A 17,219-nucleotide genomic window follows, 5' to 3' on the forward strand; every position below is an offset into this window, starting at 1 on the left:
AAAAGAGAGGTGAGTCTCAGTAAACATGCTCAAAGATATTAAATTGATCTATTTGATCATGTTCTGAGAGCTGCCTTCTGATGTTTCACCAGGGTGGATTACAGTGAGGGATGTTGGGGAACAGCAACCTGTTTTACTAGATTCGAGAGCACCCACCCCAAACAAGCCAATGCAGCTCACAGTGCTCAGCACGGTTAATGGTGGGCTGGGACTCCCTCTCTCCGACTGCCCAAACCTTCAGCCTGCTTCAAATGAGAGAGGAAAAAAATTATAAGGGAGATCCTGTCTGTTAGGAGATAGCAATAAAAAGGAGATATACACTTAAAGCAAGTTAAAGGACTCTCGGGGATGTTTCACCGCCAGAAATCATCCCTCTGCAGGTGAACTCACCAGACTGGATTCTCCACGCTCCAGGTAGCCAATTGCCTTAAAAGCACCCACAATTGAAGAAAAACCTGTTTAAACCTTAAGGAGCTGCCATAATCCATCTTCCAGGAGAGGCCTGTGGCCTAACACCCTAGCAAATCACAGAAAAATGAGGCAGAAGCAGCATTGAGGGGCCATCCCAACCACCACCACCCCCCGTCCCTCTGCCCCAAGGCAGAATCAGCTCGGCCACAACCTTCCTGATGTTTTTCCATTCTGTCCCCAAGCCACCCCGGGCAGCCAATTTCTGCGCCGCCAGGCCATTACTGTTGGTACAGTCTAATCTGCGGTTTAAGTCCTTGGTTTCTCATCTAACCTTACAGGTAGAATAGGTCAATTCTGTCATTTTTTTGCAACTATCTTCATCATTTGCAAACCATCCCCTTGCCCTCCATGCTGTTTTCTCCTTTAGGTTAACGTGGCTCTCCTGCACCCCCTCCTTCTCCGCAGCTCATACTTTCGGTATCTCTGGGCATTGGCGCTGCTCTTTTCTGGAAGAGGGGCACGGAGGGCAGGCCGGAGCTGCCAGCTGTGGCCTTCCCAGTGCCAATTAAAGCTGATGGATTTATTTCTTCTATTCTGCAAACTATTCCCCTATTTGTACCTGTCCGTACAATTACGTCTTTTTCACAATTGCAAGACCTTGCTGCTGACAAACGATAGCTCCTGAGCCCAACTTAATTCTTTCATGAAGACCTGCTGCCTCTTCCCCGCTAAGCCCAATGCCTTCTCTTTATCCCTATCACATTCCGCCTCTTTTTCTTTTTCAGACTCTATTAGTTACTTTCAGCTAATACTTTAATCCTCCAGCGTACTTCAAGTCCCTCCCAATCTGATGTTATGCTGATCTAATGAACAAATCTGCCAGATTCTTGATGAAAACTGTATAAAAAGACCAAAATACAGCAATAAGCCCTGGAGAGCCCCAGGGCAGCCACCCACCACAGCTGGCAATTCCCTGGGAACTGTAATTCAGCCAGTGCTGTGCTCGCCCTAATGGAGCTTACTTTGACCATGTTTTACTGACTCACTTATGAGAATGACACAGAGCTTCCAAAGCCCTTCTAAAATCAAGATAGATGACACCGACCTGTTCCACAATATCCGTACAGCCTGTTAACTTGTCATAAGAACAAAGGAGATTTATCTGACTTGATTTGTTCTTGACAAATCCATGTCAGCTGCTTCTATTCTCCTTATTATCACACAGGTGCTCACACACAGGTTGTTGAAGTGTGTGTTCCTGAATTTCCTGGGGTTGAAGTCAAGCTGTTCTGTAATTTCCTGGCTCTTCTTTACCTCCTTTCTAAGCACAGGTGTTTCATTTGCTCTACTGCAATCTTCCAGTGCCTCCTCCAAAAGTTCTCCAAAGTAGCTGATAATGCAATAAAGCTGCAGTGACATCCATCGCCTCTTTAGTAGCCCTGGGTAAAGCTCATCAGGCTTATCAATTTGAAAATTTCTCCTGGTTGCCTCATATCCTCCCTGGTTTTGGCTGAGCTCTCATCATTCTCGCGCTGGTCTTAATTGCACCAGCTGCCTTAAGACGGGTGATGCAAAAGAGACTATTTGACATTTCAGGAAGACAGGTTATGGGCTTCTCCTCACCACTAAGTAGCAGCAAAATCCCCCCACCATGGGGCTGCTAATGCCCTGCTCCACCTTTCAGCACTGGCAAAGACCTTCAGCGGGAGCATCCTCCTCTGCGCTCTGGTCCTCCAGGCAAGTGTATTACCCCTGCTATGTGGGCAATGCCTTCTTTCTTTTTCTGTTCTATTCTTGCTGAATCAACTCTGTGTTTTAATATTAATTTCATTTACTATTAAAACTCCTATGAGCTAGTCCACCAAATCTTAGTTATGCTAATTAAGAAACCAGCTTGACCCTTTTGTAAAACTGCTGCCTCTTCCTATACACCATACTTACTAGCTGACCTACTATCTTGAATTTTGTCTCTCTGTTGAGTTCATGAGGAATAACCCTGTTCTTTTATCCCCTTGTCCTGCTTGTTGCTCACTAAGGGTTTCCATATCACACCACTTCCATGGCTGCAGTCACAGGCTCTTCCCTGAGCCGCTCATGTGCATGATCCCTCAGAAATCCCTACCCTGATCCCTGGCTGCATGGGGCTCTCCAGGAAGCTGCCAGCGCAGGGCAGAGGAGATGTCTCCTTCCCAAAGCAGTCCTGCCCCAAGGAGTACAGCTTCCTAAACCCAGCTCCTTGCTGGCCTATTCCTGACTACAGAAAAGGAAAAAGGCAAAAATTCCACTTAAAGGTTACAACACTGTATCAAAGCAAGAAAATTAGCAATAGATGTTAATGGTAGCTCAGTACGGAACAGCTATTTTGATGGAGAAGACAAGGGGAAAGGAGATGTGGGGGGAAAGAAACCCCTTCTGAATGCCTTAAAGGGAAGAATTTCCTATGAAACTTTTTAACCTGTTACATTATTTTCCCTTCCCATCTACAGCATTTGAAATTTAAGTAAAGCTCTGTGCAATGTCCTTTGAACTTGTCTTGTTATTCCCACTAAGCTCTAAAAATCTTCTGCCTTAACGAAACTGTCTGGCACAGTTTCCCTCATTGGCACGTGCTAGAGCAAGTCCTGTGGCCAGCTGCAGCCCCGGGCCAGCAGTCTCCCATTCTTGCCCAACACTTCCTTGGATGCATGCTAGAGATTTACGGTGACGGACACAGTTGTCCTGACCCACAGTTGGTGCAAACTGGCAAAGTGCTGTGCTGAATTAAACCAGATGCAGTTCTGGCTTCTTGGGGTTCCAAAACAGGGATGTATTTTCCCCTGGTGTGATGTATTCAAATGGCATAGTCATTAGTTAGTGTGCTTCAGCTTGTCCTGTGGAGAAGAAAGCTTTCCAAGCAGCATCCTCCCTCTGCAAGAAGGTGGGGATGCGGATTTGTACTTTTTTTTCCCCCTGAATCATCTATGGTTGTATTATTTTTCTCCAGCTACCACTCATGTGACAGTGATGAAAGGAGACATTCAAGACTACAATCTGCTCCTTACTGCCATGCGGGGAGTTCACGTGGTTATTCACACAGCTGCTATTGTGGACTAGAGAAGCACGGTGCCCTTTTGGGAAATGAGAGCTGTCAACGTTGGGGCTAAGCTCTTTAAAGCAAGCAATTAAATACAGGCTTAAATTCACACACCTCAGTGTAGTCATACAAGATGCTATGATGAACGCATCCTCTCTGATTTAGTGCCCCCTTGTCCCCTGATTTTCACAGGCACCACTCCACCACGAGATGAGAAAGGGGCCTGGGACCTTTCCCTTCCAGCAGGGCAGTTTCTGCCTTTGCCCCTCCTTGCTCAGGGCAGGCTGTGCTGCTCCTCTCCACTGACAAAGCTTCATCTCAGAAAGTCAAATCTGGGCCCAGTTATTAGATTTACTAGATTATTCTGGTCAAGGGTATAACTAATAGTACTGAGGTGATTCAGAACATGCCCATGGTGGTAAGAAACAGTTTAGTATGTGACAAAGACAGCAATTAAAAGTTAACTCCTGTTCTAGATGGCTTATAGCTTTCCCAGGGATTTCCAGGCAGGAAAATCTGCCCTATATACCAGTGCAAGACTACACCAGTTGAAGTGCATCCACACTATTAAAGGAGTGATGTTATTTTAATTATAGTCAGAGTTCACAACTATTACGTGTCTAGAAGCCACTCATAACTGAGAGCTCCACACCACTTTCTTCCTATCACCAGGAGCTGATTTCTTGTTAGGTGCAAGATCTGCTTAAAGAAAATTTGTTCATAAATCTAGGAAATAAGCACAGGCTATAAAAATAATGAAATCCCTATTACAGCAGCAATTCCAATGGCACCTCAGGCTGTTAGCTACTAAAATAGTTGTTAACCACAAGGAAGGAATCTTATATATATTTTTATATATATCTCTCTCTCAAACTCGATTACTGCTTAGGGCTTCTACTAGTTGCTGATGCATTCAAGGACAACATTTAAATTCCATCCTTCTTTTCATTGCTGTAGTTGTTCTCAAAACCAGATGCTTTTAAGAGCTTGTATTGTGCATGTGTACTGAGAATATTCAGAGCCTGAGGGTTCCTGCTGCCTTTTAATGGCTTTCTGAGATCTTCCTCTTCATTGTCTGCTTGCGATAAGGAAGGTACTTCAGCGCAGTGAGGTTTTTACAGATAGCAGTGAACATTGGGCAACTCCCCTATTCAGCAAACCAAACCTCTTGCAGATGTCCGTGACATTCCCAGAAAACCACACATGCAAAGTTTTTTCCAACGTGACTGGTGATTGAGTGCCTCTTTGAGGAGCACCGTTTGAGAAGTCTTTACAGGAGCTTTATTTCCCAGAGACAAACTGTCCCTCATTTCTGCCTCCCCTTGGATGGCTTCACGTAGATCTCCCTAAAATGAGGCTGCTGCCCTCACAAGGACTTCTCCAAATCTTGAATTTGGAGATTAGTTTAAAGATTTCTATTAAAATCATAGCAGGTAAAAGAATAAAAATGAACTGCATTTGATACCTGCTGTAGACTTCATGGGGGGAAAAAAAATAGGGTCAAGAGAGGTCAGCTGTGTAATCTTCTAGCTGGCTGCTCTGTATAACTCAGGCCACAGAAATTCATCCAATTATTGCCTTAAGCCCAACAATTTGTGGCTAAATTAGACTATGCCTTTTCAAAAGACTTTTTGCCTAGAATTAAGACTGCAAGTTAATGGACTATCTATCGTGTCTTTCAGCAAGCCATTAACAATGCTGAAGAGCATTAATGTGGCTATGGTTAATTACCATTTCTGGCAAAAATTTACATTTATCTTCTGCTTTGATTCTCTCCTCTGTTTCAACCACTGGCTGCCAAATACTGTTATAGTCTTGTTGACTGGATTGAATAGCCCTCTTCTACAAGAATTATTTTTTCCATCTAGTCACTTAAAGACTTTTTAATCTGCTTTTTAAGATGAATGGATTTTAACTCAGCTGTTTCATGTGATATTTCTCAACAGGGGTTCTCAGTTAACTTTACATATTGTGATAGGCTCATGAAGAGGTAAATTGATTCTTTTCCACCAAGTCTTCATATTGATTCATGCCCTCTGAAATTATCCTAAACTCAGGATTTCCTTGATAATTTCAGATTATTCCCTTAACAACAAAGAGAACAGAGAAATCACAAGCCCTCCCACACAAGATCTGCATCAAAGTTCAAGAGCAGAGCCTGATTAGTCAGGTATAAATAGTATGGAGATTTCCAGAAACCAACCCTATGAGTGGCTTCCTTTAAGATGTGCCTTATCAGATCTGAAGGCCCTCACTATGCAACCATGGTTATGCTGTTGTCACTGAAGTTCTCGTAGAACCAAGCTGAATCAAAATCACGATGAATGCAAAAACCATCCCTGGAAGAGTCATAAATCATTTAAACCCATCCCCTCCTCCAAAAGCAACCAAACAAAGCCCACGCACACTGACACACAAGTTCAGCCAGAACAACCTTTCTTAAACCAAACCATGCTTCAGATTCATCTGGATTTCATGCGGACTTGTAAGCTGCCCCCACTATTTTATTTAAAATTCTGCAGCTACCAAGAGTTTGTTGCAATGATTTTCACCCTACTGTCATCCTGCAGATCTTCTATAGAGCAATATATGCAACTAAAACACCAATCCTTTTGCCAGAAGGCTGCAATTCACCATCCAACAGTTTGCCCATGAATCAAAAAAGATGGTAAATGTGGAGTTTTTCTCTGCCAAGCTGTCAGCTTCCTTTTTGTTAGCAACTATTAAGTCCAAGTTAAGTCAGTTGTCAATAGCCATAGAGATTGAGCCACATTATAGCTATAGACATAACTGCTACTGTCCTGTTATAAACCATCCATGCCTGTGCAAACGTATCTGAGGAACTGCAGCCTTGACTTGTGGCTTTACATCTTTTCAGCCATAAAAATGATGGATCCGTTCCAAGTCAGAATCCTAAGCCTGGAAATCTCTTGATTTGCACAACAGGAATCAAGGCAAGGTGGTTAATGTTTGTCCTTCCCAACCTGCCCCACAGGTACTGAAAATATGTTAAGGGGCTGCTGTATCCTGAACGTCCCGTATGTTGTCTACACAAGCTCCATTGCTATGGTGGGACCCAATACATCTCATGAGCCCATGTTCAGGTAAGGCTAAGCAAATCTCCATCACTCTGGATTTCCAGTTAAACAGCAATGGAACTGTAACCAGATGGAGATTTGTGCTGTGGCTACAAAGGAGATGTGTTCCCTTTCCTTTCAGTTCCTCTTCTCTATCTTGAAAATCCTTCTTTGCTGCTTTTCACTTTCAGGAACTACACCTCTTCCCAACCTAAACGTGACCAGTAGTAGATACCACTGATTGAGAGGGTTGGTAGAGAGATGTAAGACCCAACTGCAGCTCCAGGCTGTCCCCTGTGTACAACCCTTCTCCCCTAAGCCCTAAAATCAGTTTCAGATAAGGTCTCAGATGCTTAAGGTTTGTGATATGGTCAAGCTGTATCCTGCTGTTGGGTCAGAGTTTTTGGTCTCCCCTCACACCGAGTCAATCCAAAGGGCAGGCGATGCCCTACTGTTACCAACCCACTTTCCCTCCTATTTTCACTCCACAGTGAACTGTAGCAAGCCTGTACCCAGCTCTTATCATCAAATGTGGTCAAATGTATACAGACTATATTAGCACTGTCTCAGAAGAAAGTTAGTTGGCCACATTGTCTTAGGGGACAGATGCATTTGGTGTGAAGTTGCCCTGCAGTATTCACGTGCAGTTGAACTCTTCTGTGACCTGGATCTGACCTGTAAATTGCACCTTTCTATCCCTCAAAATCCTTATTCCTGGCAACATGATTACCAGCAATAACTCCTGGACTTTACAATTCCATGTATGCATCCTATGAGAGTGACCTACAGACCCAGAAGAAGCAGCAGAGCTTCAGAAAACCTCCTGCGGCAAAGGTGGAATTTGGAGCAATACAAAGACAGTGGCCCAAAGTATGATTTGCAGGGGGCGTTGCTTATAGATCTTTGATATCCAGAACTGCCTTTCACAATCAGCTGACACTCCTGCTCAGGACTTGGCATCTGGATACCTTTTATATTCATAGGGCAAGAGTACTTGCACCTGGAAAACTGGGCTGATATTTCTCAAGAACAGGAGCTGAAGTTTCAGGTTAAATTTGAAGTCAAGTAGAGAGCGCTGCAGTCTGATACGTACCGTTGTGTGGCTCCTTGCTGATTTCAAGCATGGTTGTAGGCCTATATACTGCTCAAACCGTGGAAACTTGTGTGCAAAGGGAACTGGCTCCAAGTCAAGTTTTGTCTCTCCAGGCAGCCAGTCTAGACACAGCTGGCTTCAGTCATTTGGCTCTAGAAATTTGAGCCCAACTAGAAAAGGCTGCTTAAGACATAACTTAAAATGTCTTACAAGCCTAAATTTCATACTCACAAGTAAGCTGAGGCATAATCCAGTTGTTCTGATAACTGTTTAAGCACCCGTATCTGTAGAATAAATGTCTGGCTTATGAAAAAAAATCCATGAGAAAACAAACCTCAATCCACTTGGGACCAGGAGCGCTAGAGGCTCTGTGTCACTGAAAAGCTATGGAATTTGGTCATTAACATATCTAAATAATTTTTAAAAATTAATGTAGATACAGGCACATCCATGTTATATTTTAGTCCCACGACTTAAGAGATAGATGTGAACAGATGTCTTGAAAAATCTACCCCAAATCTTGCCTGAGAGGATGTTCCTTTGGCTTGTAATGATGGCACCAATGGGTGCAAGCAAAAACCCATCCGGGCTGATGCTCATAGAGCTGCACATGAGCATTCTCTGCCCACCAACTCCCAATCCTTCACCACCACACATGCAAATAAAACCACCACCTAGAGCCTTTAACTTATTTTGCAGAACACACTCAGGTTCTCCCATGATGCTACAAGAAAGCCCGAGACAGTAGTCCTCATTCTTTAATGATTTTCATTTTAAACTAAGGGAATTACAGAATGCAAAAATGAAAGAAGGATCAGACACACCCACCACAGCCCATCCCCTGTAAAAAATTACACCACGTGTCTCAACAGGGAGCCCAGTGAAGACTGGAAGGCAATGTAATACGGCTCCATTTTCCAAACTGAAAGCAGAGGTGATGCAGCTTTCCCCTTCCTCCTCTCCTCATCTCCCCCGTCCCCACCCAATCTGTTCTGCTCTTCTCCCTCACAGTCCATAATCCTGCCTGCCTTTTTCTTTTTCTCTGTCCCCTTTCTCCATCATTCCTTGTATAATTTTATTTAACTCACTTTTACGTGCTTGGGAATTGACACAGACAAAGCATGATTAGTCTCTGGACAGGGTGATGGGTGCAGGGATAATGCTCACACCTCAGCATCCGACAATAATAGAAAATGCCTCTGTCAGTCTCAATCCCTCTGAGACAGCCACTGCTGAGATACCTTTTGACAATGCTGCTCCAGTCTTATTAGCGTTCAGTTATCTGTGATCGTTTTGAAAAGCAAGAGCATTATGCTGAGCTCTTTGTTATTACCAAGCTTCAAAAGGGGTGTGGGAAGGCAAACAGGAACAGAGCTCTGCAGCCCAGGAACAGCAGGCAGGTTTGCCCCTTTGTGAAGCTGCTGCTTTTTAAAAGCTTTGCAAGGCAAAAAATAAATTTGGATTAAAAAAAAAAAAAGCAATTAAAACTAGAACTTCTAGATAACCCCCCTAATTGTCTTGGGCCTCTCCTGGGCTTGCAACAAACCATGCACAATCAATCTTTTGTCTTGCTCGTTTTCTGGTTTGTCTCTTGCTCATCACCCGTAAACACAGGCAAGGGGAGGAGGGTTTTGTGATAAAAGGCCAGGGTACAGGGGGAGGCTGTATTTCTGATGCTCCTAATTTATTTCTGTTGCTGTAGCATAAAAAGGCCCTGATCTCAGCTGGGATATCTGACACACAAGATACCACACTGCCAAACAGGCAAGAGAAAGGCAACAGCATTACCCACATTTTACACATGGAGATCTGAGCATAGAAAAGAGCAAGCAAGTTGCCCAAGGTCAAACATGGAGCCTGAGTCAGAAGCTTGCTCTCCCGAGGCCCAGTGTTTGATGGAAAGACCTCTGCTGCAGATTTGCTGCATGAACTCATTGCAGGCCACTTAGCCCTTCCAAGAGGTGCATCTGAGCCCCATCTGCAAAAGGAGCATGATAATTCTTCATTGCTCTATGTGAGGTCACCCCATGCCTGGCGGAGTCTGGTGTTTGCCTAGGGTGAATTTCTCTATGAGAGCAAAGTATAGAGTAAATCAATTTAAAAATGTGAAGAAAGTCTCCTGCAGCACACAGAGGGAGAGCGAGCCTATCCTTGCTAGCTGTGGCAGCAGGGAAGCAAGCAGATACATGGTCTTCATGGATGGTCCTTCTCAATGCTTCAAACAAGATTTCTTCACTCCCCAGCTCCGCCAGAGACCACTGAATCTGCTTAACTGAATCATGCAATGGATTAATGTTGAACTAGAACCACTGGGACAAAATGCCAGCACCCAGGTGGGGAACAGAGCTGCTTTCTTGGTTCTCCTTGGAATTATTTCAGGGCTTGAGAAGGTAGTTACATGTTAGATCCCATGGGCTTTTCTCCTTGCAGGTGTAAGTTAGGAGGTTGAGGAGCAGGTTGCCTTCCACAGTGGCAACCAAATGTCCCCAGTATGGCTGCGACCCCTTGCTTGCTCTTAATCATGGGTCCGCTTCTTTGATCTTCCCCTCCAGCGTAATTTTCTAGGGAAGAGGAAGGACTCATCCCAGCACAAACCTGCTGTTTACACAACTTCACCAGCAGCAATATCATGTCACCAGCAAATGTCTCCCAACCCTAATCAACTCCGTGAGAAAATTAAGCAGCAGCTTCTACTTTTAGTTTATGGCTCATGAGAGGCTTTTCTCTACCTCTAATGAAAAAATGAAGCAGGATTGCTCTCATTTTCCTGCACTCCGTCTTCTTATGCTCTTTCCACCTTGTTCGGCCACTTGTGAGTTGCTTACAAAGGTAACTCCACTGCCCTCTAATTTGCCTGCCAGAATATTGTTTACTTCAATCACCCTATTAGACAAAACCAAATCCAGCTCTCAGAAATCTAATCACTGCCCTCATGCAAACCTGCCTACGAACACCCAGAATCACCTGGTATTCCTTGAGGCCTCATTTCTCCCAAACTGCAGCAAGGATCTCTGCTTCATATAACTCACAGCCAGTGGTAAGTCCCCGGAGAGCAAGGATTGCAGAGTAAATCATGCTGTGACAAAGATCTCCGAGCCCTGTGCTCCACTCTGTGGTCACTCATCGTCTCCCACAACCTGTTTCAGAGGAGATGAGGACATCAGATACAGTGGGGAAGTGGAGCTGCCTTATGGGAAGACAGAGGCCATGGCAGAAAAACTTGTACTTGAAGCCAATGGAAAAAAGATACAAAAGTCAATGGTAGCATCCCTGGTATTAGAGCACAGGGTGAGTGGAAGGAGAGAGCTGGATAAAAAGACCCCGCAACTCCTATCTTCATGTATATTCAGCTGCTGCCTTGCCTTGACGCACAATCCCCATTGCCCTAAGCTTACCAAAGCCTGATCTTCCCACATGATCACGAAGCTGGCAAACTCTCGCACGATCAAAGGGTGCTACCCTTGGAGCCCGTGCTTTAACTGCACCGGGAGGAGTGTGACTTCAGGAACAGCTATGTTAAATTAGGGCATAAGAAACCTGATTCATACTGCATAAAGGTGTAATTTTCAGATGTGCCTGGGAGAGTTAAGAATTAAAAAATATTAGTGTACCCAGATTAAGCCACCTACCAAAGTTAGCTGGCTAATCTTTTTAGGCTCCCAGCACAGTCAGCAGACAGATGAGCTCTCCTAGAGGATGAAGCAGAATGTAAAAATCAGACTTCTTTCCTAAATCACTGCCTGGAGCATCTCTCTCTCCGTTACAGTTTGAGGGCAGCCAGCTTAGCTGGCTTCCTCCGGTACCTGATTTTGGTTGTTGCAAACACCCATTTCCACGTCACAACTGTAGAAAGGGGTTAACACCACTAGCACCCTCCATCCAAATCTCTCAGTGAGCATCACATAGGTGCAAGGTGTGCTATGAAAAAAAAAAAAAAAAAAAAAAATCAAACTGGGCACCTCCTTGCATTTTTAGGGACCCAAACCAGGCCCTAGCTGTCCAGATCACCTCTGCAAAGGCCGACTCCTCGAGCCCAACATTCCCAGGTTTTGGTTTTATCTGGCAAACTCAACATCACTGCGGAAGATTTCATCTCTGAATCCATCACTAGCTAACATCCCTCCCTGATTTTACAGCTGAGCAGCAGTGGTAAACTCACAAACTGCATCATCCATGCAAACACAGTGTATGGGGAGAAGGCAACATTTCTTCAAGAATTGTATTTGCTTGCCAAAGCCAGGAACGGTCTGTTGAACTACCTGGAGCCTGAAAACACAGAGTGTAATTACACGTACGTGGGTGAGTGAACGATCGATCTCTTCGCATGTGTGCTACCAGGCTCTTCTAGTCACACACCAGCTTAACCATAATCTTCCAAGACAGAAAGATGAGTATGGTGAATGAGCACAAATATTTTTATAACCACAAAACTTAGACTGTCTAAAAGAATTTTTAAAGCAGTTGTTTACATTTTACTGTTTTTCCTGGGAAGGTTTTTCTTGTTTTTCTTCCCCTCAACATAGGGGAAATACTGTTCAGAAAGCTGAAAAAAAAAAGTCAGCAGAAAAAAGGAGAGAGATCTCATCCTTCTTTTTCTGTGTAAATGTTTCAAGGGGTTGGGGAGAGAGAGAAATTCAGGCAATATTTTAAAAATGTTTTTGGTTTGAAGAGACAATTTCTTCTTCATTAGAAGAAATTAAACTAACACTACTGGTAAAATTCCTTGCAAAAAAGGCTGTACTATCTAACTGATTTTAGCAAGCACAAGAAACTACTCACAAAACCCATAGAAAGAGTTTGTTGTGTTGTTGAATGCATTTCAGGAGAGTATAACTCACCATTAAATCATGCAGGGGTTTAGTTATTTCTGTGCAGCACACTTATATGTCTTTTTCCAAAAGTGCAGATAACAGTAGTTTGAAAATGCTGTTCGAGAAGAATCAGGCCTAGATAAATCAAGTGACTTCTTCAAAGGCTCACAGCAGAGCCAGGAATAAAACCCTCAAGCACTGCCTCCCATTCATCCTGCTCTCGCTACAAAACACTGCCCTTTCGCTTCCCATGAACCAGTATCACAAGGCACATTAATTGTCCAGCTCAAAGGGGAGACCAAAGGTTTAAAGGATCTTGGAGGTCTGGATTAACTACTCTGTCTCTACAGCACACGATGAGAGCTTTTCCTACCTCACAGCACTGAAGCTGGCAGATCCAATGCACTCCTTCACTCCTACAGCAAACAGGAAAATGTGGCTCCTCCTGAATACCCGTTTTCTCCCCCTCTTATTTCTCCAGGGAACGTTGCATGGATGCATGTTCTTGCAGCAAGGAAGTTGCACCTGAAACCAGACTTACTTGCCGGACAAGTGTATTATTCCTATGACACTCCAACAAGAAAAGGTTTTCTGATCAGGCATCAGCTGCTGTCCTCTATGGACCCCTCAGTAAGACCAGGCTCACACATCTCTTACTGGAAGATGTGGTCAGTGATACAATTGCACAGGATAATCAAGGTCATCTTGTACCCTTTCTGGAAGCCACAGCCTTTCCTAAGCTTGCCTTTACCTGCACACGATAATCACCACCTTCTCCTATGAGACAGACAAAGCCTCCAGGCATTTTGGGTACAAACCCCTCTTTACCTGGAAAGAGAGCAAGCACAGAACTGCACAGTGGTTGAAAGCAGCTGCAGGGAACCTGGAAACCAACCTGGAACCCCCCCCAGTTTGATGAAAAGAACTAAGCAGCATGTTTGGGGTTGGGTGAGAGCTTATCACACCAGCAAGTTTCATCCAAACATCACAACATGCACAGATCTTTGGCAGAAATTTTGCAAACACCGAGAAATCCTGGTACAGAGAAAGAGCAAAACTCTCGGGCTGCAAGTACAGACCCTTGCCATGCCACAGCTCAGCTATTTTAAGTCATTTAAGTTATTTTAAGTTAAGCTATTTCATGTGAAACACCAGGGTGCCCTTGCAGGTCCGTGCAGATAGATGCAGGGCTCGCTGGCCTCACTCGTTCCCATGGTGCCACCAGCACATGGGGATCACTCGCGGGAACAAGAGACAGGTTCAGATGAGAGATGGTGCACTGCAAACACCTTTTTGATAAAATTAGTTAACCGGTTTTGTTCCACAGCCTGACAAGCCTCCATCTCTTTCCATACTCAGCAAATGGTCTTGGGCAGCTGGTGGGATGGCCGTGCCCGTCTCATATGCTCAAGGGATCTTCAGTGATAATTTTGGTGAAGACAAGGAAAGCCCAGCGAGTTCTTGCTCTGTTTTGGGGTTTAATAAAAAGAATACTTAATTCCCTTTTCTAGAGCTACCTTTTTCAAGATGCTTCCTGTTATTCTTAATGTGGAATATTATATCTATTTGAAATATTATCCCTGTAGAAAGAAACTTCCAATCTCCTGTGCTAACCATGTACAGGCTGACTTATTTGCTAATGGGATGGATGGACAACTGATGTCTACAAGCATAGAGGTGGGATTCATATAGTTTGTAACTCAAATTCTCTTGTCTCACAGCACTCTGACAGCAAAGCAAAGCAAATTAAAGCCCTCGTTCAGCTGCCGCATTGGCAGACAGCAACTTCAGTGAAGGTCTTAGGGGCTGCGTTTATGCTAAACAACGTCTGAACTTCAGGAGGTCATTTTAACTCATTCCATGGTGCTGGAGCTACGCAGTCCGTCCACAAGCAGTATTTCACAGGTGACATTTTCCTAACACAGGTGGGGCAGGCTCTTCCAGAAGATTCACAACAAAAACTGTGGTTTGTATCACTTTATCGCTCCTCTATTTTTAAGACAGAGACTGGTAAACCTACATTCAGCACAAGAGAGATTTCAGTTTTCACTTGAGCTTGGAGTAATGGAATATTTTTACAATACTGCTTCAAATTTAAAATTAATTCTGTTGGTATTACAATTCTGTGTTCTGTGAATACGTACCCATCTCGCGAGCTTTCCTACAGTAAAAGCGTACACATGCACAAACAAAAGCTTATTTTAATTACAAGTGCCCTAATTCTCCTGGAAGAAGCAAGTTTCAGCATGACATCCTTGATAGAAATGATCAAAATTCGGTTCTTGTTAGTCACAGTAATTACACGGGAAGGAAAGCGAAGCAATACAGCGTGAGGTGCCACGTTAACTTCACCGAAATTCACACTCACAACAGAATTCTTTGCAAAATGAACTTATGAATCAAAAATCATTTTCTCTAGTAATTCATTAATAATTTCATGTAACAAATAAATTTGGGGGAAACTCTTGCAATCTGCTCACAGAAAATTTGGGAAAGTGAAGCGTGTAAGTTATCACTTCCTTACTTTTTTTTTTCTCCTACAATTTGTGCTGGGAGGTTTTTAAGAAAGGGAGTAGTAAGATTGCTGGGTTTTCTACTAAAATTCTCTTTGCATTTTTTTTTTCCATTATTCTAATGGTAGATGACAGCTTGCTAAGGATTTGACAAAAAGCTACACAGGCCATTTCTCATGCACAGTGCCAGAGCATCCCCACGTACAACAACGTTGACCTCAACAGGTTTTAATGCTTCGAAACCTTGGTTTTATCTTGCCAAAAAAGAGCCACTGGGTGGAGCTGCAAGGCTGTGAGACAGGTACCTTCCCCTGGCCAGTTCAAGTGTTGCAACTGCTTTTGCTTTAGCTATTTTTGCAGAGAATTGAAAGACTTGCCCAGACAGGGAGCCTGATGGGTGGGGGGGTCTGACCCACCGGGTTTGTCCTCAATCTGTGGCATTTGGAGTTTCGGACTTCCCTCAGCTGGCTGGATGCAGTCATCGTTTATCTTCACGTAGTCACGTAATCAAAGAGACTGAGGAAATTATTTTTCCGCTCAGAACTCATTAGAAAAGAATAAAAGTTTTCTTTCTATTTAAAAAAAATAGAATTAAATACGGTACTCTGACCTTCGAGAAAACTTGCCTAAGAGCTGATGCTTTCAGTCCCATTCAGAGCCCTGCGTATATTCCTTTGTGGAATTTGGAGCTGCTGAAGGCAGCAGGTGGGACAGTTGTCAAGGCCCGATGCTGTCCCCAAGGTTCAATGCTTTACAAGCCTGCCTGCTTTCAGAAACCTTGCTGGGAACCTCATTGTGCTTGTTCCTGTCCTGCTCATCATCACCTACAATTTCGATGCTTATCAGGATGCAGATGACATGCAGGATAAAGAACAGGGATTTTTAAAGGTAGTTAAGTGCAGGATTTTTCAAAAGGATCTGAGTTAGTTGGCTCCTTAGCTTTTTTTATACCTATCCACCTCCCCAGCTTTGACAAAAGCAAGTAGAGGATTCCCTTTCCCTGCTCATGGAAAAAGTGGGGGGAAAAGTTAGACAGCAAAGCCTCAGTGCTGTTTTCCAAAAAGATGAGTAAGCTTCCTTTGGCTGCCCTGCAGTTTGGCTCCTCCAAGCTAACGCTGCTGCAGACTTCCTGTTAGATTCTTGATTGTATCAGATTGTAACTTGTTTTCTCCTGGCAATGCTTTAATTCTTTCTACTGCACTGGGTTGTCATTGGCTTTTCTTTTCAGGGTCTCAGCCCTATTATGTAACAGCAGCAGCAGCAAAAAAAGAGGAAAAAAAAATATTTCGGGTCTGTTTCTACTTCTGGAGAGGAGCCTTTGTGCACAATTACTCATCCAAGAGATTCAGCAGGTATAACTGCTTCCCCCAGGGGCTCCATTATATAATTGGATTTCAGCCATACAAATTAAATCCTATCTTACCCCTTAGTTAAGCCAGGCAGTAAGTATTTAATGCTAATATCCCTGACAACTATTGCAGGGAGAAGCAGAGATGAAGCACAGAGGAGACAGATGCGCGGAGGAGCAGGGAGGATGAGCAAGGAGCACACTGACAGAAAGACACCTGCTACATTTTAAGCAAAGCGAAACTTCCCCACCACGAGCCGTGGCATCTGCTGGAGTTATCATCTGAGGTGGAACGTGGTTGTCCCTTTGTTTTCCATCCTCCAATGTTCCCATGTATGCGCTGAGCATTCACCCCCCCAAACACACAGACACACTTCAAAGAGCCGCATGCCTAACCCTGTTTGAGTTTCTATGGAAGTCTCTGTTCTTGTGCAATGTCTGAAGGAAGCAAGTTTAGCAATATTAAAACTCAAGCCAAACACACAAACAAACAAAGAATCCCCAAATTAAAAAGAAAATCTCAAGCGAGTTACTCATTCATCTGCATTTTCTGTTGCGTTCTGTCTTCTCCCGGCATGTTTCTTTTAGACAAGGCCCTCTGGGCAGAGACCATCTCTTTTGGTGTCTGGTACATCAGTCACATAGTTAGTACATAGTAATAAAGGAAAATAGATTCATGGTAGGAGTTAAACCAGTCTGTCTGGTACTGTAATTGGAACATAATCTCATATTGACAGTATTTAACACAGGATGCGCGGGGAACAGATGGCAGCACGCCAGGCCTCAATCGTTCTGCAAATATTGGAAAGATATTTTCCAAGTCCAGCTCCTGAACCTCATCTCCGATGTCGGAAGCTTTACTTCCCCAAATGGGCCCAGATCCGCTCACTAAT

General features: G+C 43.8%; 1 protein-coding gene across 1 annotated transcript; it reads left to right on the plus strand.

Moving 5' to 3' along the window:
• The first annotated feature begins 1,465 nt into the window (after nucleotides 1-1,465).
• Nucleotides 1,466-13,381, plus strand: LOC104131788 (3 beta-hydroxysteroid dehydrogenase type 7-like). Its single transcript, XM_009644992.1, is given in 7 exon segments — nucleotides 1,466-1,532; nucleotides 3,293-3,548; nucleotides 6,478-6,588; nucleotides 10,801-10,908; nucleotides 11,799-11,953; nucleotides 12,947-13,215; nucleotides 13,217-13,381. Coding segments are annotated over 7 exon segments (1,131 nt in total).
• The last annotated feature ends 3,838 nt before the right edge of the window (nucleotides 13,382-17,219 follow it).

Source organism: Egretta garzetta, unplaced genomic scaffold, assembly GCF_000687185.1.
Source record: "Egretta garzetta isolate BGI_Z169 unplaced genomic scaffold, ASM68718v1 scaffold108, whole genome shotgun sequence".
NCBI classification, from domain to species: Eukaryota; Metazoa; Chordata; class Aves; order Pelecaniformes; family Ardeidae; genus Egretta; species Egretta garzetta.